At 37.5% G+C, this 27467-nt stretch overlaps 1 protein-coding gene across 2 annotated transcripts in view; it reads left to right on the top strand.

Annotated features, from left to right (window-relative positions):
- The first annotated feature begins 3378 nt into the window (after nt 1-3378).
- The window catches only part of NTF3 (neurotrophin 3), a 47986-nt gene continuing 23897 nt past the window's right edge, over nt 3379-27467 (top strand). For both annotated transcript variants that reach the window (XM_062570872.1, XM_062570873.1), the window contains exon 1: nt 3379-3551. In XM_062570872.1, the coding sequence (XP_062426856.1) occupies nt 3534-3551 (18 nt within the window). In that variant the 5' untranslated portion in view covers nt 3379-3533. The remainder of the gene's footprint in view (nt 3552-27467) is intronic.

Genomic DNA, 27467 nt, shown 5'->3' with positions numbered 1-27467 from the left:
AATAAGGTTCCATTAATTCTGTCAGTTCTGAAATGGTACCTTTGGTAGTTTTTTAATATTTAAATAAATCATTTTTAAATAGTCTTTTTTTCTTTTCCTGCCACTATTTCTGTCAATTAAAGAAATCCTCTGCTTGGATCTATTTTTACTTTTAACAAAAAACTCATACCACAGAAAATCTTCCCTGGCAATGCTGTCACACCCTTTATTAACTTGTTGAAGCTGGCATGCAAGTGATTTTGACATCTGAAAGGGGAACAGCCTCATAAATTGAAATTCTTCATCGGACAAAATGTTCAGAGGTAACGTAGCATGGGAAAACAGTCAGAAATCTATTGCTTTCATTTCTTTTTTGTCTTTACATCAAACTACCTTCTGATAAATGATGGAACACATGGTTGGAAAGTGTTTCCATTGCCAGTAAATGCATTTATCGGTGTATCAAAACCACCATGGGTACAGTGCAAACTTGCTGAAACGCCTGTGGTATACCTACAGTATCTATTCAATACTTGGACCGCCAAGTGGAGCTGTTGCAAAAGCTAACGGTTAGTGGGCAAAATTAACTCCCTGCTTTTGTAATGACTTGAGATACACATTAAATCCGATAAAAATCTTCAGCCATTTACATGCTAACATGCATATCTTACCTATAAACACTGTATTTTATAAATATCAAAAGGCAATTAGAGTGGTATCTGTTAATATATACATAAAAATACCTGTGTTTAATATGTATAAAATAAAACACATTTTGAAGTCTGATCAAGGGCTTAATTACTCAAAACAATGCCTAGCAGTTATTCCAGTTGAAATCCCCAGAAATTAATAATGACTTTCTACAATATGCTCAGAGCAGTACTACAAATTCTTCAAGATTGAACAGAGACTTGTTCAAAGTAATGCACTTTTACTGATATGTCAGAACTTCAGATCCAAGACCTTTTAATTTATTAAAGTAGACAAACAGTGCCAGTAATAAAAAATTTTCATGTGGCTGGCAAATGCTATACTTCCCCAGAGGCAAGCAAAGGGTTAAATATCTGAAGGCAGCCCAGACTTTGCAGTTGCAAAGTTTCACCTTATTGAAAGAAGGTGGTCTTCTGGGAGCTTTATGGTTTACCAGCAAAAAGTGAGAAACATTTTTAAAGTGAAAAAAAAAAATATATACTCTATGCATCTAAAGATGTAAAAATATTTAGAAAAAACAGTTTGGGAACAGCAGAGACATTTTTAGGAGAAAGCCTGGAAAACTGCAAGTATCAAACACGTCTCCATTTTCCATAGCTGTGAAAACACCCTGTCAACAATGGTTTTTACAGTGTATACATATTTGGCAAGATAAAGGTGTCACATCTGAAATTACAAGGCATGCTGATTGCCTATGGACCCAGACACAAGTACAGGACAGAACTCCTTAACTCATGTGCAAGGCATGGCTCTAGTAGCTTTACCTCCCATCACAGGCAGCCAGTCCCTCTATGTCTAACATTTACTTGTGGCCTATGTATTTTCCTTCTTTTTGCTGGACTAGCTGCAACTGCAAAGTTTGGGCTGCCTTCAGATATTTAACCCTTTCCTTGCCTTTGGGGGAGTATAGCATTTGCCAGACACATGAAAATTTTCTATTACTGGCACTGTTTGTCTACTTCAGTAAATTAAAAGCTGAGTCATATTTTAGGCATTTCTCAGATCTGACTACAGCGTTGGTGGCGGAGGACAGGATTGAATTGTGATTCCCTCTTTTTTGCTAAAAAAGCTCAAAAAACAATGGAAGTTCTGCAGTCAGTCAAACCATGAAGGCTAGAAGGCTCTAGAGTTATCCAGAATTTAAAGTTTTTGGTGAATTTGCAGAGCAGGAAGATTTAGAATATTTTTAAGAGACAATGTTTGAAGATTACTCTTTTTCTTCTCTGTCTAGGCATTTAGATGGAATAAGCAACTTAGGTAGATTTACAAGGCAGGTACAATATGTGGAGTTCAAAGTTCCTTTTAATGGGGTCATTTTATGGTTGAAAAAGATCAGATAAAGGACATTCATAACAAACAACACCAATCATATTTCAATCTACAATGGAAAACTTTTCCGTAAATCTGTGACAACTAACTAGGTCTATTAAATCTCTTAAATAAGATAGTACAATACTTTGACATCATGGGAGGGCTAGTCATCATTTCACAGGGAGAGGAAAGAGGAAAAGTTCTTTGGTTAAACAGCAGAAGAGAAAGCTTCATGAACTGGTAAAGGAAGTATTCTTTAAAGAAACAAGCTTGTGCCTTTTAAGATTTGAAATATTATACAATATTATACAATATTTTATGTGATCACTTTCTTGTGGTTATGACTTGCTCAATTATGCTTGAATCAAATAGAAATGAAGGATGACTTAAGCATATAAATTTAGAGGGAGACTTGGAGGCATGCAGCTAAATTTATCAGCCATCTCTGTGAGTGATCATTCTAAATAAAAAGTTTGGAAACCAGTCACTGCTGGTTGCTGATGAACTTTCCATGTTTTTGGCACTTGCCATCCTTTTCTTAATGGACTAAACTCCAAATCAAAACAGGAGGAATATCTAACCACAAATCCATCCAAACATCTGTTCTTAAGAGTGACTGTTTCTCCCTACACTTATTTTTGTGTTATGGAGGAGGGGTGATTTGGTTAATGGAAATACTAACCCCCTCCCAAAAAGAAATCTGAACAAACAAACAAAAAAAGAGAAACCAGAGGGAGGGAGCAGAGGTTTATAACATACTAATCCTGTTTCTCTATTTCACCTGTTTTATATGTCCTATAATGACTTCTGAATATGGATAAGAATATCAACACATGCTGGCAAAGCGTGGTGTGTGCATGCATCTGTGTGAGTGTGCATGTGGAAGTCAGAGAGAGCATGGGGAAGAGAGAAAAGGAGAGAGAGAGAAGGAGAAGAACAGAGAAGGAGAAGGAGAAGGAGAATGGCTAGACCATTAGAGTGCAAATGCAGAGATATTCCTCCAGTAAAATATTGTCTTCTGAGAATCACAGTTCAGAAGAGATGGTTATGATTTAACAAAAGAATTCTCTCAAATGTTGCCTAATGCTAACACTGTTCCTAATAATACGAAAAGATTTTTCCTGGAAGAAGGATAAAATTATCAATAGCATTAAAAAATGAAAATAGGTACATGATGGCTTTCTTTCGAGCACATAGGAGAAAAATGACCTTTATGACAGTTTTGTCATTTTCAGAAAAATGCCTCATTCTCTGAAATTCCCCAAGCAGGCAAGGTTATTGTAAATGGTAGGTAGGTAGGAAAAGTAGAGCGTGGCAACAAAGGGGTTAATCTGCAGAGCACAGAGCCATCTGGCTGAGCTGGTTTGTTATAATCGAGCAGATTATGTTCACGGGACTCAGAGTTTAAGGTTCCTCTCCCATAGAGCAACTCTGCACAGCCCAGGCAGACCAACTTTGGGACTTTGAATGAACATATTTACATCCACCTTTCTCTTCATGTCGACTTTTCTGGAAACATTCACACGGATGCCATGGTTACTCCTACCACGGTAAGGGAAATTTGACGTTTTCTAATAGGGTCTTACAAGGGCGGAGAGGGGAGGGGGAGAGAGGGGTTCTTTAAAGAAGTATAATGGGGATGGGGGGGGGTGTTGTAAGCAGTAGATCTATCCCAAATGTTACTGCCTTTCCCACTGTGCCTCCTCCTTCACCTAGCCCTGCTGCCCCATAGCTTTCTTTACTCCTGAGTTTCCTCTCTCCTTCTGCTCTACAAGCTGTTGTTAGGTCCCTGGCAGGGAAACAGCAAAGGAGAAATATGAGGTGCAAAAGGAATCTGATTTAAGAGGCAAAAGCAAAGAGACTCTTGATTATGTTTTAAGAGAGAAACCAGCAACTTCAGATACAACAAAAGGAGTTGCAAATCTTGAGCAGGGATTGTGAGAACCAACCTCAGCTTAAGTAGTATGCTCACCCTAAGGGCAAGTTAGAGCCCATGACAAGTGAAGTCCAAATTCCCAGTTACTAGACCTCACATGTCTCAGGTAACTAACTGAACTGGTAGGGTTTTTTTGTGCCAGACTCTGGAAACCTTATTCATGACCTTTGAATCAATCCTCATTTTCCTCAAACACAAATACTAAATTCTCTGGAAGCAACTGGAGATCAAAGGCTCCTCTGCACATCTGTGTCTAGGTGAAAAAGATATGTTCACTTTGTGCTAGAAAGGCAGGAAAACTATTCTTATGCTGCAATTTCCAGCATTTTCTAAGTGTCTTCTAGGAATGCAGCACACGACTAATCAACACAGGCACACATAAAGAGGAAAATAGAAAGCTCTTTCTCATCTAAACAGCTGAAATGCAGCTTAAAGCGTCAGTTACTGGCAAGTCTTTATGGAGACACCAAACAGCTATTAGCCAAGAGGGGAAAAAGTCCTTGAATGGTTTAGATAGTTTTCTGATCAGTTCTTAATCCTTCATTAAAATAAACGGGAAAGATCTGTGTTGGTCCTATCTCTTGAACTATAAATATACAGTATCCGGACAGATGGATATTCTGGATTGAATAGGGCTGCTATGCATGCATTCTTTGATTCCTATATTGCAAAACCAGTTATTTAGAGAAGAGTGTGTAGGGGGAGGTGTATTTTTCTTTTCTTTTTAAATAGACAGGGATATGTGCTATATGGTCTAGTTGGTTGTTATGAGCTACAGTACAATTTCTGAGAATGCACTGGGCTCTTTGCTGCTAGGCTTGTGTGATTTGTTGTATGAGGCGTGCAAATGGTATGTAAAGTTTGCCTTTACATTGTGCCTTCAGGAAAATACCCAGACAAATAGGAGAGACATTCTCAGGAACTGAAATACCTGACCTGTGTAAGCGTGTAAGTAGAGAAGTGGTAGAAGAAACACCTATAAATAAGATGTCAAAAAAAAAAAAAAAAGGAAGATCTAATAATAATTTTTTTTTCCTTTGTGGAAAGACAGACAAAAGCAGCAGAGAAGGAAAGCAAGTTTGGCATGGTTCCAACTGCTTGTAGTAAAGAGACTGGTCACAGATACACATGTCAGTACCAGGAACTGCATGTGTGAGCATGATAGGGGGAGGGAAGCTAGGTACGATTGCAGCTGGATGAACCAAAATATGGGGAGAAGAGGATGTACTAGCAGGGCCAGAATGGGAGTGCTTTGTGTGGGAGGGTGCAGTATGTTGAAGTATGGGATACAGGTAGATTTTTTTTTCCAAGGAAGGAAGAATTAAATGGTACATACAAAGATAGACATCAGAAATTAGGAGGGAAGATGCTACATGATGAAAATAAACTGCTTGTATCAAACGCTGTATATTTGGGTACTAAGGGCAAGTGAGCAATGCAAAGGTGGTCAGCATAAAAGGAATAATACTGCAGGGCAACTGGAAAAAAAAGAGGATCTTTGTGGGTGGAAAGAAGTCTAGAAGCTCAAAGGGGGAAGTAACACACAGGAGGTATGGGGAAAAGGTGAAAACTGGAGGCTGATGAGGATAGAGATAGGAACATGCAAGGTTGCTAGGATCTGCAAGGGGGAGTTAGGGTATGCAGTGGGAGTAGGGGGAGATCAGTGAAAGCACAGGGCACACAGGATGTTTGGAGGAGGAATAAAAATGTGAGCTATTGTATATTTGGAGAAAGGTATGGAAAATAATGAGATACACAATGCTTGTGTGAGGTCTAAAAGAGATCTTCTAAATATCAAGAACTTGACAAGAGGTATTTGCAAGGAAGATCTTACTGTATGGAAGGGAAGGTCTGTGTTGTGGTGGAATACATGCCAAGGAGAGGAACAGGGAGGAAAAAACAAGCAAGATGTGAACTGAATGTGTGATGTAGGGGAAAGTGTATAGGGAGTCATAAAGGTATACAAGGAGGTAATACTTGGGAGAAATTTCAGAGGAGGGTGGAAGCCTGCTAGAGCCCTGTAGATATTTGGTACCTGGTTATGAGGGAGAGGCAGAACTGAGGAGAAAGCTGTGTAAAGGTGCTGTAAGGAAATGCAAGATAATGATCATTATGTGGGCAGAGTGAACTGTGGCAGGTATATAAAGGTAGGTCTGGAGAAATATGAGAATGAGGAAAATCAAGGGATCTGAATGGCATGTGGACAAAATTAAGGCTGGATGTTGTGCAAAGATACATGGGAAAATGTGATTTACAGGAAGTATGAGGCAAGACAGCTCAGGGTGAAGGAAATTTAGAGTTGTGCATGGCTTGTGCAGAGAGAATGGTCCAGAAGGGCAGCAGTGGCTTGGCCAGAAGAAAGGATGTCTCTTTCTAGGTAGTTGGTATAGGAAGAACAGGAGGAAAAACAGGCAATATGATGCAGGGGCATCAGCTGAGGAAAACAAGAGGAAGTAAGGAATAGTATGAGGTGTGGGTGTGGGTGTCACAACACGTAGGTGAATAAAAAGAGGTGTGTCTTCTGTTAGTAGAACTGAGATGTGAGCTAAGGAGTTTGTGTTAGGTACTGACTAAGTAAAGTAGCAAGAGCGAATGGTACAAATGTGTTAGCTGACTAAAGATATAAAGTAGTGGGAGGAAAAGGAATGAAACAGATTACTACTACCTGGAGGGCTTTTTAAGACACATAGTTGTAGTACAGTCAAAGTAAAGTGTGCAGTGTGAGGGGAGGTGAGTGAGTTAGGAGCTGTAGGTCATGAAGTGAAGTGAATGGGAATGACAGTTATGAGATGGGAGGAACTCAACATGGGTTGACACATGATGGTATGTGAGTAAGGAAGGTATATGCCAGTTGTGCTTGTAAGGCCTGTGGAAGGGAAGGTGAAAGAAATGAAAAGTCATGACTAATAAGAAAGCATCGTGCAGAGCAGGCTCAAAGTAAATGAAGGAAGTGCAGGTAAGGATTATAGCCCTAGGTGTGGGGCTTGTAAGAATGAAAGTAGCTTATAGGGGAGGGAAGAGTGATAAAGAGTAGCAAAAGTGAATAAGGGTATAAGCTAACTGTGGTGATCTGCCTCGTGGTTTAAAGGAGGCTGCCTACAACTGCAGAAGGCCATATGCATGCAAGTGTACATGGAAGCAAGAGGGTAGATTGTGAGTTAACTGCAAGGGGGAATCATGTAGGAGGTAAGTGCATACAGTCAGTGAAGACAGGTGCGTTGATGTATGGGATGCTGTTGTCTATGAGTGGACTGGGTGTGTCTGGTAGGCATTGAGCTTACATGATTGGCAGAGTTGCAGAGTAGGACATGTGTTGAGAAAAATACAGCCAGGCTGCAGAAAGAAGCTGAAATCAATGAGGTGTGCGTAAGAGTATGGGTTGTGAAGGACGTACATCTATGTGGAAGTCTGAAATACATATACAGGAAGCTGTGCTGGTGTATAAAATGGCTATGGTAATGGAGAATTACGTAACCACTGCATTTGTGGCACAACTCTCTGTGCTGAAAAAAGTTATGCAAGCACAAGAGAGGTAAATTTTGTGACTATTAAGAAGCAATGTTTGTGTTGAGAGGAGGGTAGGAAAAGATGACTAACTGAGAAAATGGTTTGATGTGTGGGTAGAGAAAGGACGGAACACATGCTAGATGTGTTTGTCTTCTGTGTGACGTATACAACAGAATGTACTTTAAAGACATAGCAATTTTTTTCCTGAAGAACTACAGAATAGTCCTAAGCAAATCCCATCATGTATAGCTAAAATATTGCCACCAGCTTCATTTGGAGGCACAGCAATGCACCTTATTTTTACAGTTTACAGGGCTACTGGTAGTTAACAGGGCTACTGGCTAAGCAACAGCTAGGTTAAAGAAAACATAGGAAGTAATGATGCCAAAGGAAACATGAAAATACCAGCTTTCTCCATGACTGGAAGCTGGTTGAAGGCAGGAAACAGAATATATCTTGGGTGTGAGAGAGAAACAGTAAGGACGCCTTTCCCTTCAAAACATTCTCATATATTGACAACATCTGTTCTGAAATTGTCCAGTTGGCCTAGAGCCTTGGTGTCTTTTTAAGCACTGTCCTACATTGGGTAGAGAAATGCTTATTTACACTCACAGCGGATCAGAAGATTGTGACTAATCCTGTAAGACTTGCATCTGTCTGATACAGTCCAATCACACACAACCTCTCTACTTGAGCACTGCAAGCCTTTGGGCCCAGATCTTATGTAGCGTCAGTTACATAAAAGTTATGGTTTATTCAACAAAAGGATCAATTCCCACCAAAAAAGGTAGTGTCCAGTAAAATACTTAGCTAATAGACAGGTCATGCTTGCCCATTCATGGGCTATGTTAGGAATCTGTTGTCCTGCTTCATGCACTAATTCACCACTGTAAAGAATTGCATTCAAGATGTTGATCCAGCTTATTTTTCCAAACAGTGCTTGGAATTGCTTGTAGCCAGCAGAAAGCCCCTTTCCCCTGTTGTTGGCTTGCTTCCATGCCAGGTTACAGCCACTGGGATAGTGAAGCTCTTGTCCATGAGGGGGAGATGCGTGACCGCAACAAGCAGGTCTGGCCTCTGGGATTTAGCAGCTGCTGTGGGCTCAGCTCACTGCTCCCAGCTCAGCCCAGGTCAATGCCCTCGCCTTCAACTTCTGTGTTGCTTCCTCAATGTTTAACTGCATGGAAAAAAAAATCAAACTGAGTCATCAAACAGTCAGCTGGCTAGAAAAACAGAAATGAATTGATGAGTACAATTAGTGCTGGATGGTTGCAGAAAGGGGGATCAAAGCATTAGTGTCTGAGCCATGTTCAAATGTCAAGAATATGGAGTATTTATGTCAGCACTAAGTCCTTTGTAGTCCTGATACAGCTAGTGAAATCTATCTGCAAAGACTGGAGCATTTAGGTTTCTCTGGGGACACTTGCTGGTGCTAGGGTATGTGCATTCCTCCCTGTGATAATTTGAGGTGGACAGTGGAAATCATAAGCATGTGGGTAGGGATGACAAAGGTAAATGGCAGCTGTTCCTGTGTGGGAGATGTGTACATCTGTCAGTGGGGGATGTGCGGATAAGCTGGTTTTTGAGGGGACGGATGGGAAGTGCATACGAGGAGAGGAGTGGCAAGGGTGGATACAGAGGAGCTTCAAGGTTGTGAAGTGTTAGAGTGAATATACAGAGTGAGTCTCTAGGAGAAGAGGACTTCAAGATTGTACCTCCTTAGGAATTAAAAATACATACCATCCATCCAGTTAGGAGTCTCTTTCACGTGCTGCAAGTAGTCTGGTGCATGAGCAAGCTTATTGAGGTGGCCAGGGGCCCCCTGCCCTTTTAGCGAAGCAGGAATTTGAAAAGATGGGAACAAGAGTATTCTCTTCTCTTTGAATAGTCCGTTTACCTCTCCCGTACCTTGCACACCTCCCCTACACATGCACAAGAGGGGCCTTTTGCAGTGTGGCTTCTCAATTGTTTCTGAAAGTGTGGAAGTGTGTGATTAAGATGCGTGCAAATGAGGACATTAATGTGTTGGGGCAGGGCAGATGTCTCTACCTGTTGAAATTAAGTTGATTGGTAATCATCTGGAGCTTAGGAAAGTACCCTGTTGGTTGCATTTCAATGCACATAGAGGAGACAGCAGTTAATTCCACATTTCCATCAGGCAGTGCTGGACAACCAGAGTGCATGACCGATTATTTTTGTGTCTGTATTTTAGAGGGAGTCATCACCTGCCTAGTCATGCAAATATACAGCTTGCATAAAACAAGTACCATTTATGTTATCTATTACACATCTGTACTGAGGTGGACATTGGGATGAAAAGGTTTTTGAAAGATTACATCCTGCTGAGTATGATTTGTGAGACTCCTCAAATATTTTCTGTGCTTTGCCTGTAGAAGAACAGTAATAAATATCATTTATTGTTCAGATGGTCATTTGTACCCTCCAGCAATAAATTCCTCTCTTTTGGGTTTACCCCTACTATAGCTTTTACATGGTTCATTTTACATTAGCTGAGTTTGCATGTGAGAAAATGTTGATTTAGTGAATTCAGAAATATTTATTTCCAAGCTATGCCCTACAATAACTCATCCAGATTTGCAAGAAGTCTAAATCAATATCTTCAGTTAACTGACACTTAACTAGAGAGCTACAGAATGAAAGTACTCCGTGGTCTGCATGAATTCTTAAAGGCTCATCTACACTTAGGAGTGTATTCAGGTTGTGAATGTGAATTTAAAACCCAACAGCTGCTTCTGAATAACTCTGTGGTTAGACAAGCTCTAAGATAGCATCCTCTCCTGCCTCAGCCATGAGGTGAATAAGCACACCCAGAAGACGAACGCAACCTTTGTTCTGTTGAAATTTAATGGATTTGGAAGGTTTTTGGTTTCCGTTCCAAACCAAGATCAGATGTTATGGTTTTCAGCTATGAAGTGTAGATCTTAAAAATCCACCAGAGACATTTGGACAATTTTACTAGTATACTATCTTTAAGGTGTACTTGTAGTACCACTAGATGCTGAGATCTGCAATGAGCATAGCGTCAGAGATATGGGGATAGTGATAAAACTAATGCCTCAGGGGATTAAAATAGATAATATGTAGTCATCTGAGTCAAAAAAAAAAGTTCCTTTGATGTGAAGACTACAGCAGAAATATCTAAGAAATGCTTTGGAAGAACATGGAAACATTCATGCCTGTCTGTGTGTCCTTCTTCTATCATTCCCCAGACTTCCCTATCCCTTCCTAGCATGTAAATGGTATACATAAAACCAAACTTTAAGGTTGACATAGAATGACCATTTTAGCGAAAGACAAATTTTATCCTGCTCCAGATCAGATAATAAAAGCGTAGTTATTAAGAGGTTCATATAATTTCATGTGCTAGGGTCTTTCATAGATTTGTAAATGGAAAAGTTAGAAAAATGTTCTCAGTTCATTGTTTTGAGCTCCTGTAGTAAGTGCAAAACTATTTCTTTCACTCGTTTCTCAAACAGTTTGCACAGACATATTTTAAGTGATTAATTTTTGAAATGAATGATGCAGATGCTTCAGTAATTTAATAAATTTCCAGGCAAGGATAGTTTTTCCTGTTTATTGTATGTTCTTCCACTTAGATCCTCCTAGATCTTGAGCAACTCTTTTATTAACTAAACATGCAGGAACTGGAATACTTGAATACATGACACAAAATATCTCTCTTTGTTTAACCACATTCTTTGCCTTACAGAGTGCATTTGATTTTTTTTTCTTTATGCCTTTCTTCTATATTTTTAATCATGTATGTTTCAGTTTTCTGATTTCCCTTAATCTCGTCCACATCTTTGTGGTACTGCAGCATCCAAGACTAAAGGTGATCCAAAAGCAGGACACCTTTTCCATCTCTTTATCTGATTACGTATTGTATTTGTACTTGCCATTTGTAATTATACTACTTTTTTTTGCATTCTCTGTCTCTTCTCTTTCCTTCTTCCTTCACAATAAAAGAACCTCAATATCATATTATATAATAAATCCACCACATAAATTATTGCTTAAATCTAGCTAGCCTAGCTAATTTCCAGTATTACTCCTTTTCAGCTTTCTCCTAGCCATTTAATATTGTTGCTTTGAGTTGATTTTTCCCCAATTTATTATCTTGATCTTTTCCAATCTGAGTCTCCTATTTTCTGTCTATTTTTATAAGCACTCTCCATCCCTCTATGTAGCAACATTTTTTTTCTATTCTTTCTAATCATTTGCAGCACATTCCTTCTCTACTGTTCTAATTCCAGACAGGTTTACTTCGTAACACTGTCTGATTGTCCACAGCTGAAAAGGGTGGTAGGTCACCAGACACTACTCCAGCATTAATAGTCTCCAGCAAGCTGTTTTTCCAGCTTACATTCAGTTCTGAGTCCACGGTTGTTTTGCAGTGTATATGGAAGGCATGCACGTGTGGGACTTGGGTGTGCATGTGTATGTGTGAACTGGAGAGGAAGAGTCAACATGTGAGCATGCCATGAGAATAGTGCATCTATCACATTATTCCATATTCCTCTTTCTGGCCTTCCTAATGTTCTCTTTGCTCTCCCTTTAGGTAGTATAACACTGCCACCATTATGTCTCATTGTTGCATTGGCCAACTCATTACTCCTCTTGGAATTTTTCTCCAAACTTCTGCCTGCTTTCCTGTCAGAGATTCAGGCATCTTGTCATCACATTTGCAGTGCTGACTAACTCCTCCACCTCAGCTCTGCCACTCAGGCAAACTGTAGCTGCTCACATGCCAGTTTCCCTCAAAAATTGTTCCACCTAGGCCTTCCTGAACATAACTGAGAGGCCCCACAATTCACCCCACTTGCTTGTCCTTCACCTTCATCTCTCTTAAGCATCAGTTTCTTTTGTAACACTGGGAAACAAGTTGACATACACTTATGGAAGTGACTAGTAACTGCAAATAGTTTATACAATAATTTTGTCTATTCTAAGAAGGGGAATTCATTTAATTCTCCCTATGGGATTTTTTTTGGGGGGGGGGGAGGAGGGGCTAACTAAGGTGTGATTCAGAGCATGGAAGTTTAAAAGCCTCTTGTTCTTTAGACATCCAGTAAGAAAACCAGTGCCTCCAGAAAGCAGCACAAAACCTGTTACGTTGCAAACCTAAAGTTAGGTTGTGTGAGGACTTTCTTACATCTATATTTAACCATATCTTAACATGATTTTGACATCTTAGTTAGGGATGTGGTTGGAGTATCTGATTTTGTTGCACTTAGACTTGTTCCGTCTTGAAAATAAGTTAGGTGTATTCCTGAAAAGACTAATTTTTAACTGTTAGAGCCCACTTGAAAGAATAATATTCTGCTGGCAAAGACAATTAGAAAATTACAGGAGTTAGATTTCACATCAGTTGAATATTTGTTATTCAGGTTTCTCTTTTAATCAGCTTCAGTTGACTTCTAGACCCTCAAGACTTCGGACAAAATAAACATCTTTTAAAAAAAATCAAAAAAAAATCAAAAAATTGAGGAAAGGAAATTTTCATCTGTTGAGGGATGAATGCAAAGTAAAGTTCTTAGGCAAGTGAGAACTTCAGTGTCACTAAAAAATCTCTTTGCACAGGGAACATCTAGCAGCACCTTGGAAACATTGCAAAGTTGAAAGCAGCTGTAGTTAAAAACACTATGATGTTAACACAGCTGAGGACTATCATGTTTTGCAACATGATCGTCCTAAACTCCAGAAAACAGAATCTTCAAAGATAGAGCTGACTTCTTTATTTAAAGTTAACTGGAGTTTTAGTATGTATACTAATAGAAGCAGAAGCATAATTAATCCAATACTAAGAGGATCTGAAAGTCCCACAAAATAGATTTTTACAAATATTTACAGCCCTGTGAATAAGAATGTGAATACTTATACTTTAAAAGTTTTTGTGTTAAAAAACAGTCACTCTTTCTGCTCAGGCTTGTTTGATGAGTACCAGCATTTGCCAAACACATCCTACACTTCTTGGAGTGACCTGCAAGGCATTTGCATATAAAGCAGGGCTCATAATAAAGGATGTTAGAGGTTGTTCTCTGGCCTGAGGTCTCATGGCACACTGTGCCATAGGCAAATAAGACCATCTGAAACTCTCCTCCCTCCCAGAACAGATATAGTAATATCCTATTTGCTTACTGGAAGTTGTCTGTGCACTGTAGTCCTCCCCAAACTGTTTGAAAGAACCATTAGAGTGCATGGGCCAAAACTTAGCAAAGGAGCATGCTTATAGCAGGTCTGTGCTTGATGCTGTATCCTAGCCCCGCTTTATTTATTAGTGTAGATGTCACTTGAAAGTCAGCCCTGATTATAATGGCAATGTGTGTGAGGAAGGTAGAAAAAGCCAGGATGAAGTAGCGTTGGTCTGGTTGCTTCTTTTAACAGGTGTGATTTGCAACAGACAATTTTATTTAGTGAAAATCTTTTTGAGAGAGATGGAAAGTATCTTACCACATCAGAACTCCTTTAGGAAGCATTGTCTTTATATTTCTTTCTTCCTGACTGAGTTCTATATATACCTAGAAAACATGTTGGATCTATCTGTTAGTACAAAAGATACTCATTAAGTGATTTGGAGAGACTTTTATTTTTCTGCAGAGAAGTTACATTTTCTGTATTCGAAGCATTTTTCTTTTTAAGTTAGAAGCACTCAAAACCCATATTTAATTTTTTATTCTGAAGAGTAGCAATTGCAGGCTCTAAGAAAAGCAGAACAAACTTTACTACTACTACAAGTTGATGGACTATTTCCATTAAAAACTCTATAACTAAAAAGAAAACCATCAAGAGTTAAATTTTATCTTGGGAAGCCAAAGCTGCTTTTCATATCTGCTAGACTAGGGAGCGGTCTTCATGATCTTAAACTTAAAAGAGTTTGCATTTTGAGGATACAGATTTTTTCTTTCATGTCCAGTGGAATATTCTCACTTTTCTAATTTTTCTCATTTTCTGCCATTTCTCTTGTAGAATCTTTATTTACTGTCTATTTTGCTCATCATCACCAATTTATTCTCATTCGTCTCATCCTTTTGAAATTAAAGCTGATAACTTTTCAATGTTTGCTGTCCTTTGAACCATCCTTAAGCAAATCTGATTTTTTTTATTTGTTCTTCAGTGAGTTAATCTAATTCTCTTAATCTTTCTGTATGTTTCTGGTATGTATTGTGCCTTTACTGATCCAGTATATCTACTAAACTCTCTGCATTTATTCCTGATAAATGATTATGAATAAACAATAAATGAATAAAAATGGTTCCGCACCAACATTGCAGAAGCAGGAGGCCTCAACTAAGCAAGTGCTGAAATTCATCTGACAACAGGCCAAATTCTGACCTCAACTACATGCAGGCAATGCCACTGAAATCAATGAGACTGTAATCAAACCTTATATTTGCCTCTAGGTTTTCATTTTATCAAAATCATGGAGGCGCCTCCAAAGTTTTGAAGTACATTGAATCATAGAAATCAGAGAGAGCAAGAGAATATATTTGAATTAGATAACTGGCATATTTGATTGGAAAAATTGAAGAAAACCCATTTCTTTGCCAATTCCTCATAAACAAACGATTCCCCTGACACTGTCCATCTTCAACTAAGTCCCTTAGTTGAAGACATGAAATGAAGCTAAAAAAGTTGGCAGGTTTCCCACTTGCTCGAAACCTTAGTCTTTGTTGACCTGTATATTGAACGTCTAGAGAAAAGAATCAGCTGTAATCTGGAAAATTGGTATCTGCAGGGACAAAACCAAAAATGTCTATTGAGTTGGAAAAACCCCGAGCATGACACTGTTCCCTCACAGGGTGCTGTGAAAGTTGCTGATGTTGCAAGGTCAAGTGGAGATTACTCAAAACTGGAAAATCAAAGCCAACAAAATCCATCATCTGATGAAGTATATTATCTCCTAATATGATCTGTGTTCCTAACAGTCCAGCTGGCCAGGTAGCATACTGTTCAAAGCTCTATCATGTCTAATTTTCCATCATTCCACTAAGAATCTTCATGGTGTCTCACATTCACATCCAGTGCTGCTCATTATTATAGTACTTGAGTTCTTTTCCATGTAAAAGTTCTTAGTAATAGCAGATTCCTGGGTGGTTTTAGGGTAGCCTGGCAAATGATGTCTTTAGACTACAATTTTGATTTCATTTTTTTCATTACTTAAATTCTAGAAGAACTTTTTTGTGATGATACTCCTTGGGGGAAAAGTGAAAGTAAAGAAGAGCATCACTGATGAAAATCTAATCCTTAGAATTAATAGAAATATATTAATAGACAATCTGTCCTTGGAGAACAACTCTTTTTCAACAAAAAAGGGCTCAGCAGCATTTCCGAAAGACAGCTAGGATATGCCTGTAGCCTGGCAGCAACTGGTAACAGAGATCCCCAAAGTAATTTCATACAAGCTGGCACGCCTACACAAGTCTCAAGGAGACTCTCTGTGATCCTCCAACCCCTCCCAATGCTTCTGTATCAGAGTTTTCCTTCAGATAGTCCAATAAGTTTGATTATTTTATTTTTTATTCATAAATGGATCCTTAAAAATTTTGTTATTTTAATTGCTCTGTGAATTTTCTCCAGATTAGTTGCTTTTTTATTTATTTATTTTGGTAGCACAGGCCCTCTTATAGACTTCCCAGGAGCATCCAAAATGAGTTTTTCGTTACCTAGGAGGTTTGTATTGGTGATTTTGGTGTTTTTCTTTGTCTTTTCACATCCATTGGTTTCCACAACCCCTCTGCTGAATTTTCTTGAAAAGTCAATTGCTAATTCTAGAGATAACTAACAAACAGAGGCCTAATTCTGATCTCACTTACATAGCAGAAACTTAATGGACCACCAGGTTGTTCCTCTTGGGTCATCAAAAATTTATACCAGAATCAAGACTTGAGAACTCTATATACAAACTATTGCAAATAACCCAGGGAGATGAGGTTGATTACTTCTATACAAAATCTTTTACTAATGTAGAAAGAAAATCTGGACTACTGAAATTTCATCTGAAATTCTGCTCTAATCTGGCTACTGCTAGATGGTATCAAGTGTTATTTAATTGCAAGTCTGATATCACTTTTTTCTTTTTTTCTATTTTTCTACTTTTCTTTTTTCCTTTTTTTTTTGCTTACTCCTTTTACAAACATGTGCATCGTGATGGCTTTTTCAATGTTTTCATCCATGGATTTCATGAGTTATCTCAGGAAAAACCTGAAAAAATGAAACTAGGCATTTTACATTTGACCTAAGGCAAATAATCATAGATGTCATTACTAGCCTTCCACAGGGATGTGATCCAGATTATAGGATTTGAAAAGAAGCTCAAAGATCCTTCTAAAAGTTACCATATGTTTTATCAATTTCATTTTTTTCTCCCTTTTTCTCATTGAAAAGGAATAGATGGAAATAGAAGTAAATTCTGCCATCTGGAGAGACTGGAAGATTAGTATGAAAAGAGCTAGATGTCAAGCTTGTTCAGCTACTAGCCCATCTTTGCCAAACACCAAAATCAAAATCTGCTTTCAACAAGGGCTGAATGAAGCTAAAAATAAATGATATTGGAAAAGCCTCTTCTCAGCATCTTCTTATCATTTAATTGTTCAGCTCACTATCTTGAAAACAAAGTAGTACTACACAGAAAGTCAGAACAATCCATTTGAAGTTTAACCACTTATATCATGGGAAATTCTCTCTCTGCCTTGGTCTTTCCTACACTACATTTATCATTGCACTTTGTATTCTAGATAGAGTACATTAGCCATGTCATAATTTTTAATATAATGCCAATTATAATTTTAATGGATAATTTGGATGTTTTGTTATAGCAAATTTTAATTAAAATCTTGCACCTATATGTCTTCTTTTAAGTGAGAAATCCATTCATAGCTTTGCTCTTTCCCTGAATGGTGTCTCATCAACTAACTCTACTATTTTATGTTTTGAAAATTGGATTCTTTCTCTTTTTCCTTCTTTTTTGGCAAACGTTGAATTAACTTTTATGTCTCTACAGACCTATCTTTGTTCAGATACGATTGCACAGAAGCAAGAAACTACTTAGGAAGAAATTATTTTCTGTGTCTATGTTTTGCCATTCGATTTACTAATACACTGTTTTTCATACTGTGTGTATTTGTGTGCATGTGTGTGTGTGCATGCATACTGACTGTACACAGAACAACATTATAGATCTCATTACCTTTATCTGAATAGATTTTCTGTTTCCTCTTTACAAGGCGATTGTAAGAATTCACAATACTTTTGCTTTTAATCTTACGACTGCATAAGCAGGTATCTTATTCTAAACTTTCTACTGAATGATGGATATTAGTGAGACTGGTAAAACATAGGCAACATATTTTTTTCTGCAGAATACACAAAAAACTTTGTTCTAAGTTCTGGGAAGTGGCTCTTGTGTTGTGAATTTACTCTTTTAAACTTGTTTTGTGTGTGTATTTATCTTCCTACAACTAAGGTATTGCAGTTCTATATCCATTTGTCTCTACCTACTTCTCTGTAAAAAATTAGTTTGTTATCTCTTACCTTAAATTCCAGGGATGACCTTGGAATAAAATGCCATCAATTATATAATGTTCCTAGAAATCTTTTCAAATGGTTTCCTGTCATTTCAAGTTACACTTTAACTTATGCAAAAAAGCACAGATTGTAAGTCATAAAGGTTTAATTTGGATTCAAGGTAATTTTTCAGCTACTAGATATAGAATGGTATTTCCATTCAGTCAGTTCCTTAGTTTCTTGGTAAATACCCTCAGTCTTTTTATCACTTCCATTTGAAGAATAATTTGACTTCATGGTTGCAAAACAATTCTTTCTAAAAGCTGGAACTGTATCAGCTGATATTTTCTCCCATACATTATGTAATTCTTTGAGCTTCTTTAACAAGTTGACTTTGTCAAGTTGCCTTTTTGTCTTTTTGCCTTTTGTCATCATTCATTTCATTGAATGCATTCCTTTTTAGGACTTGCTTACTTCTCCTCATCTTAATATTCTGTATTGATCCAGTTAGATCTGGGCCATGTGCAGCAGTTCCTGCACTATCCAAATTTGTGCAAATATATACATGAAATGTGGCTTGGTATTCATAGTTTGGCAGTTCTATATAGGTCATCTGCCAAAAAGAGGCAGGAGCCTTATCAGAAGGAGACAGGAAATTCTCAAGCAAATTTGGAGTTACCTTTTGAGTTAGGAGTGTTGACAGGCACAGATCCCCTCTGTCTGGCAGCTATCAATTCCTCCCATTATGGTCACAGAGTAGATCTAAATGTCTTCAATTTTGGCTGGAGGAGAAGATATGTTCAAGATTTGGTTCCCCAGAGTTCAATCTAATTCTGCATTACTGGTCCTGACTTAGATCCAAAAGTTCAAGGAGCATATTTCCTTGTTCCAGAAATCTCGGAGCAGCATCTGTTGCTCATGAAAGATTTTGACTCAGGATGGTAGAAATTTTGAAAAATAGCTGGCAAGATTGTGACATTGTCAAGTCAAATATAAATTGAGCTCTCATCTATACTTTACATCCAAAATACTGCTTAGGAAGTACTAGAGATGCTGCTGAAAGTTAGCAGGCTGTTTCCTCCTCAAGCGTCAGTGCTGTTTTCATCTTTTACTCATCCATGCATCACTAAGCATGCCAGATAATTAAATAGCTGTGATCAACCCTAATCATGAGGATACTCATATCTTTTTATTACTATCTTGTATGATTGCTTCAGCACCACACAATACAGACACTAGTAAGAATATGGATAGAAGGTGAATAGTAGTTTTTCTTAAAGTGGAAAACATATTTGCCAACAATTTGCCACTAAATTATTCTGTCCCTACTGGTAGTTTCAGTTATTCCTACAGACTCAGCTCATAAATATTGGATGTTTGCCTAGCTGGGAAATTGCACTTTCATTTTCAACACCTGTTATGTGCTAGACTAGGACCAATTACCCTTCCCCAATGATGGGATACTCACTACTAGAATTGTTACACATAGTTGTTAAAAATGTGGTTAATTTATATCCCAGTTTTACATTTCTTGAAAGGTGACTTCAGTTTATTGATAATTTTGAAGTGTGATTGGGATTTCTACTCAATTTTGTTTTTTTGTACAACAAAATAACCATGGTCACATCTATCTCATGCAGACATAAAGATTTTACACTGTTTTATATAAACACAAGTTCAGATTTTCTTGACCAATATCTCCTTCTACACCCACTCCTTCACAGTGTGCTTATTAATGGCTACTTTTCAATATAAAAGCAGTTGCATTTCTACAATGTTCGATGTATAAAGGGTATGAAGAATTCAGGAGTTCTACTGCGGTATTATGTAAACAGGATATTTTTGATATTTGTAATTATATGTGGTGGCACACACAATTATTTTTAGAAACTCTGAAACCAGCATTATAATTTGTTTGTTGAATCTCAGTACTAATTTCAGTAAGACAAATTCAGGGCTAAATCTATTCTGTGTCAGGCTGGCAAACCTGGATTTCTGCCCATACACAATGTGGGTTCAGAAACAGTACAGTATCTTGGACTTTTCTTATACCAGGACAACTAAATATGCAAATGTAGAGCTATATCCCACTAGCCTTGTCAGAATACCCTGAAGTTCAGTGTCCCCTTAGTACCCTGCCCTATAAGTATATTATTCTCAGCCTCCTACTTACCTTAAGCCTGAGGGCAGCACAGGGGCCTTTGGTGACATGCTTTTATAATTTTAGGATTTATTCAGTAATCTATTTCTTTATCTCACATTCAAACTGACTGGCTATTTTTATACATTTTTAAATACAAATGAAGTTGGTAACCACAAAATCAAGCTTTGTATTCTCTCCTCACTTTTATTCACTGCAAAGCATATCCTCTCACTTTTTTTTTCTTCTGCCTATTTTTCACTTCCCAATGAGTTTACACAATGAATCAGAAGTAGACATTTTCATAAAGTGAAATAACATCACAGCATCTCTGTTCAAGATTTGTCACCTATTAATATAAATTTGCAAATACATACTTGTACATGAGATGCGCTTCTCTCTCCTTCTGTAATAGTCCTAGCATTCTCAAAAGGAAAAAGATCCCACCAAGGCAATCATACAGACTCATAAATGGACATGGAAAGAACACCATTCCCTTGCACTCAAACTCTTCCTTGTAAGTAAGCATCTGTTTATCTGCCCTGTTCTCAATGACCTCCAGTGATAAAAACATTTCCCAAGCAATCTATTCCAATGTTACAGAATCCCTCACTGTTAGAAAGAGATCCTGCACCTGCTCTAATCCTGATCCTTGAACTAAGCCAACCTAACCCTACTGTAGTGTCATGGAAGAGGGTCAAAAATCTGTTCAAGCAATCTGAGCTCATCATCACTGTGGGAAACCTACATGGCAAGATCTATAACACATGAACTGTGACTTTTCTCATATAAAATAGCATGTCAATGCCATATACAAATGTCACTAAGCTATGAAGCAAGAAGATTGGATACAGGCTGCTAGTTGCAATCTCACATTCCTTTTCATAGACAGTCAAGAACAAACTCAGTTGCTTCAATGTCTAGAGTCATTTGAGATGCCTGAGATAGCCACACCAAGCTAGTATACATGATCCAGCCTATCGAAGACCCATGCTCTCCGAGAGCAGCATGCCTTATTGGAGGCTGTGCAGAATCCCCTTGGGTATCTCAAATGGCAGCAGACACCAAAATGTGGGCACCTGAAGCAAATCTTTAGCTCCTTGTGAGAATTACAAGGCAAATGCTCTTTACTATACTATCTACTATGTTGATGGAGTTTCTGAAAACATCTACCCCAGTTATCAGGTTTTCTTGGCTCACATCTTATCATTTTCCTCATGAAACAACCACTTAGAAACACAGGCATAAATATAATCCCTAGTCTGTAACCAACCTACATTAGTAGTAGGATTTGGGTAGAAAGATAACACTAGTCTACTGGGCAGACTAATATCTCTTCTGTGTATTATGATCTCTTTTACTCTCAATTGTGATGTTCAGCATCATTTTCAGGTTCACATTTCAGCTTCTCCATTTCTTAATGCTTCTTTAGTGTTAAGGTCCATAGCACTGTGCAAAGCCTCACTCATTAATTCTCATAGTTGCATCCTGTAGGAAGGACTCCTCATCCACATGGTACAATTGTGGAAAACAGAGACACAGAGTTAAAATTACTGAAGAGTGCAGCAACGGAAGATTCCTGAACTCAGTAGATTTGCTGCTGCAGCCTTCAAGAAGTATGGGTCTTGTTTACAGCTGGCAGTAGAATAAAGATGAAAGTGCAGTTTCCTGCCTCCTAGATGGATTGAAATAAACCTTGCAGTGCACTGGACTAGGAGAGTACATAAGCAGCAGGAGTCCTCTCAGTGGAGGTTGGGCGGCATATAAATTTTACTGTGGCCATCTCAACAGTAACACATTTATCCGCTGTGTTCATTCCTCCAGATTATGCTAAAGGTTATCACTATTCTAGCTTTTACACTAGTTTCAAACATTTACCCAAAAATCATCAGAGATATGGTACTGAACTTTTTCTTGGAACTTTTGTACATTTACTGTCTTGCATGACACACATCTATATTATTACTAGATATTGATAAGAATAAAGAAGGAAATATTTAACAGACATAAACAAGCACTATACTTAGCATGTGATTTATAAGTTTAAAATGGAGTCCAAATGCTAGTGCTGGGAGCTTTGTAAAATTAATATGCAGCAATATGTTCTACATCACCACTAAAAAACGAAAAATTAAACATTACTTCCATTTGCTTAATTACAATGAATATCTTAAATAGCTTATGAATTACTAAGATGCATTTTCATGACAAACTAAAAATAAAATAAAATTAAATTAAATTAAAAAAGAAAAAACCTACAAGAAAAATCAAGTGTGTTTGCTTCACAAGAATTTTCTAGTCAGAGACCAGCATGTGCTTACACCATCTCAATGGAGTCTGGTCCAAGACAAGACAAAACAAAGCATTGCAGTATACACAAAAGCAAATGAGTTCACTGGGAAAGTCTCTTGCAGGTCAGTCCTGGAAGGCAAAGGAGATGATTTCCATTTTCATCCATCTCCAAAATAATCACTTGGGAGCATTTCAGAAGGTTAGATTAAGTGGTTTCACTAGAAGAGGAAAGCAATAGGAATACTTTCCAAAGTCAAACTTCAGCATGTGACAGGTAGAACTGGGGCATTTTATGCAGAATGGGAATAAGGCAGAGGAAGGGGAGTTTTCATATAAAAGAAGAGAATAAACAAAAAGAAGTTCCCTTCAGAACAAACAAAAATAAAATTTTATAAATAGTCTTAAATGAAAACCACATAGCCACACTCAAAGGAAATGGAAAAGTTCCTATGGACTTCAGTGGATTTGCAAGTTATATTAAACTTTTAGGGCCAGTAGAGAAGCTTATGGATAGGCTGCTGACATTTGGCTAGAAGGGTATCCAATTCTGTTCACTTTATTCTATGAATAACACCATTAATTAATCATATACCTATGGGGTCACTACCCCACATGGCCTGTGCCATGGAAGAACCTAGGCAGGCTTTGCAGTGGTGAGAGTTCTAGTTCCTCTCCCCTTCATAATCATTGTGAAGGAGAAGCAGAGATAGAAAGCAAAATATCATTGTTAAATCATTGGTGATAGAAATCAAGAGGGAGAATAAGCAATGCTAGCTGGTGAAGTTATGGTGTTTGAGGAAATATGAAGAATTGCTGAGATGGAGTGTTTACAGAAAAAATCCTACAGCTCATATTTGTATTGTGTATTTATAAAGTCCTGGAACTTAATTTTATAGGGTTTTTGATGAATGGCTGTGCTGCATTTCAGCTCCAAGTATATTGAACTTACTGTAGTGGAACTGAGCAAGAAATATGCTAGCCAAATATGAACACTTCTACTGGACTATGATTTAAAGATAGTTTATTGCTTAAAGGCACTGCTGTGGGGCTCTGCTTATTGTACAAGCAGAGCTCACATCCAACAGAGGGTCTCCCAGAAGCCTTCTTAAAATCAGTGTCAGAGGTATTTTTGTCTCAGATACCTACATGGCATATGAGATAAAGAACAAGGAAAAAAGCTGTGCTTTCTCCATCACTTTTACATTAAAATAGGTGCAGCTCCTGTTGATGTATATATTCTCCTAATTATGTATTTATGTCACTTTAATGACAGTATCTTCTAGGATCATGGTCAAATGCTCAATTTTCTTATGCAGGTGTTGTATGTCAAGTGCTCCCACACTATGCTATTTCAGATTAGTGGTGTTTCTCCCACACTTTAAAAGAAGACATCTGTGATTATGGCTGGCAAATGATGACTTAATTGTTGACTCTCATAATAATATAGTAAAAAGCAGTCTCATTCTGTTGAGATGGGAGTCACTTAGTTAAAATCAGTTCTTATGGCTATTATGGTTTGTGAGGCAAATGTTGATGCCTGTAATCTCCAAGTGTGCCAACTGTAGTCAATGAAAGTGTGTGTGTGTGTGTGTATATATATATATATATATAAATATATATATATATATATAAAATAATTCAAAAAAAAAAGTATGAGAAAAATGAAGATTTGCCAACATGGAGAGAAAGTTCCACAGTCCCTTGGGTTGTCATCTTCCCAGGTAATGCAGCCTTCAGCTGCAGATTCAGCTGTAAGATGGACACAATGGCAAAATTTTTTAGAAGGTGCAAACTCTCTCCAATTCCAAAGCTGATATGTGACAGCCCTTCTTGCCACAATTACGTCTCATAAAAATAGAACAAACTATTGATAACCATTGTTGATAATACAAATCTATAGAAAACACCAGTAACATTTATACTCCTTGTAAAAGTGTAGGAATTAAGGTAGTTGAATCTGTTTCATCTCTGTTTTAACCTTTCTAAACTTTTAATATATGCAAAGTATGAATATGAAGCTATCTGCGAAATTTGGAAACAGTCAGACTCCTTCTCTTAAAAGAATAGTCTCTTCTTTCACACACAAATAACAACGTAAAAAGCCCCCACACAGCCCACCCCACAGGACATCTTGGAAAGCTGAATTTGCAACTAAAAATTGATACTGAAGAATTGTTTCTAACAAAGATTTTCTCTTTTGGTAGTTTGGCTTTGTATTTTTTAAAACAATGAACAATTGCAATGATGCTAGTTTATTAAATAGCCCCAGTCCAAAAAATATGGAGGTATATATTGCTGAAATTCATTTAATTACACTTCTGCAACATAATGACCTTGACATGAAGATAAGGCTTAGTCTGTTTTTAATGAAAATGTTACTAGTTGGTATGACTGCTTGCATTTGGATCAATGTCCTTTATTGTTAAGTCTGAAGTATTATACACAGGTAATTAGCACGATGCATTTAGGGTAGGATTATATATTTGGGTGGAGGTTGGTTTGGGGCTGTTTTTTTGTACCAGATTTCTTCAGTACTCATCTCTAATTAACTTTATTTTTACTTAGCTCTTATTTTCTTTGAGTTTTAAAATGGGATTGTGGTTACTTTTTTGATTCAGCACTGCTTTGAAAGATAACTGTTTGAAGTGACATACTTTTTTAAGAAAACTTCCATTTGTGTCTGTTGAACTCCCTAGTTTCTAGGAAGTTCAAATGACAGCACTTCCCTTTCTGTGCCACTCTCTCTATTGCATTGCTATGAGGGTTTAATCACAACTGAGTTGAGCAAATAAGACTGTGATTTGTTTTTTCAAAAGTCCCTGGAACACATTTGAAGGGTGCAAAGTGAGTCAGCCACCAGTCAGACATAGCAGCAGACAGTAAAGCTCCAAAAAGAGTGAATTTGCCATTTTAATGTGAGAACACTAGGGAAAAAGAAAAAAAAAAAAAAAAGGATGTTAATTATGTGAAAAAAAAGGAAAGGAAAAGAAGTCAACTATATTCTATATTCATATATATCAATCAAGATTTTAGATTCAGGTACATCCTCAGCCTTCCCATGCTTCCAAAGTAGGAATGTTGTGAGGTAGCATATTTGAAAGTACCAGCAATCACTGTTGAGCCTAAGGATTTGGATGAATGTGGTATACAGGAGACCATTTGCAGAACTACACACTGGGTATTTTAACTTATTCACAAATGCGTGATCCTTGCCATCTTGGATGTAGTCATGTCTGGGAGCACCATGGCCGAAAAGGGTGGAAGAGCCATGGGTGACCACACTCTTCAATTCCTAGAAATAGTATCTTTTTGACAGGATACTTACAAGAATGATGTAAAGAGATGACAGTCTTCATTGTTTGGCACAGCTGTAAGTATTGTGGATTTAGAGGATAAACTCTGGTCTCTAGTATCCTGACATACAGTATGTAAAGGATTATGGAATACCAAGGGAATCATGTACTTTCATCCTGACTCATTAAGTAATTTTAAGTTATTCCCAAAGCTTTCCACAGTGTTCTCACAGCTTTATCAGCTCTACTCTATCTCATTGAAAGCAGACAAAAAGACTCCTATTGACTTCTTTTGGAGCTGGACTTGCATTGAAATGTGCTACATACAGTATGTACAGATATTTAATCAGAAGTCTGAAAATAACTAAAAGCATAACAACAAAGTACATGGACACACATCAGTTGCAATTCTTTTTGCATAAATTGTATGCATGTTATGATTCATGATTTTGGCCACGAGATTATAAAGTAACCATCCCTGGAACAGACATAGAGATGATTAAGAAAAGGGCAGAATCACATTTTAAAATTATATTATGCATTCTGTGTGACAAGAGAACAGGGACAGTCTACCTTTGGGACCAGTGAGTTATGACCACTGAACACTATTAATTCTTGTGATCCATTGTTATACGTTCATTTTTTATGATTATTTCTTTTTTTCTCTATAAATACATTTTAACTCTAGTGACTACTGCTTTTGTGTTTTATCTAATAAAATTAGTGTGAAAACCAGAGCACATTCCAGTGCTTCTATAGTCAAGAAACTGATTTGCTTTTTGTAGAAAAAAAACATCAGCAGAAAGTAGTTCCTCAAAAATTTCACTTGCTAGATCTCACAGTGCTATGGCTTATTTAGGTGAGGAATATCATACCAGATTCTGCTTTTTATCAACTGCACATTCCAGGAAAGCTGCATCTTTGTCAGACAACATAGTAGAAGGACTTCTGAAGATGTCAGATGTAGACTGTAGAGACAGAGCACTCATTAATATTTCTCAAATACTGCTCTGTTTAAAAGTGTTAAGCCATTTTTCAAAGGCTGCCATAGGACAGGGACTCTGAAATTACTGTTACTTGCCAGAGCCTTAGAGAGCTCTTTGGTAATCCATTCTGAGATCTATAAAGTCACCAAAATGCTTCTGGCAACTGAAGGAGGGAATATCTTTAGATAAGTTTGAAAATCCTGTTTACAATGCAAGTTCCTCCTGTTTCCATATACAATGATTCACTGAAAAGATAAAAATTTGCATTCTTTCTTGGACTCAGATTTTAACTAAGTCATCATTGTGGGGTTACCTAAGTAAGGTAGGAGCATATTCACAAGGAAATTTCACTGTTTGTTATGGTCACCACAACAATTTTCAAGAGCAAAAAGGAGTTAATACATATTGTTTTTGTGAATAATCTTGTAAATACCTATTTAGAAATAAGAAGATCACATTTTCATGCAGCTGAAATTGATTTTGTACTACCTTATACAAAACTGTGTATAAATATAGAACTGTGATCAAAAAGTAAGATGTCTAGATAAATTTCTTTAGCAAAGAAGTCTGTATCATGGTTTATATAAACAAGCCCAAATATGATCTACTACTTCATGAGCAAAACACTGATTGTAAGGGTTTTCTCGGTTAGCAACTCACTGGGGTGGGTGAGTGAATTCTCGCCTTTCACAGACATTGTTCAGGCTACCCACAGACCACCTGACCACTGTCTACATCAATCAGGAGTCTACGAGCTTTACACATAGTAGTATCATTTATAGCGATAT

The sequence above is a fragment of the Rhea pennata genome, chromosome 1 (genome assembly GCF_028389875.1).
Source record: "Rhea pennata isolate bPtePen1 chromosome 1, bPtePen1.pri, whole genome shotgun sequence".
NCBI lineage: Eukaryota > Metazoa > Chordata > Aves > Rheiformes > Rheidae > Rhea > Rhea pennata.
This window is presented reverse-complemented; position numbering and strand designations above follow the sequence as displayed.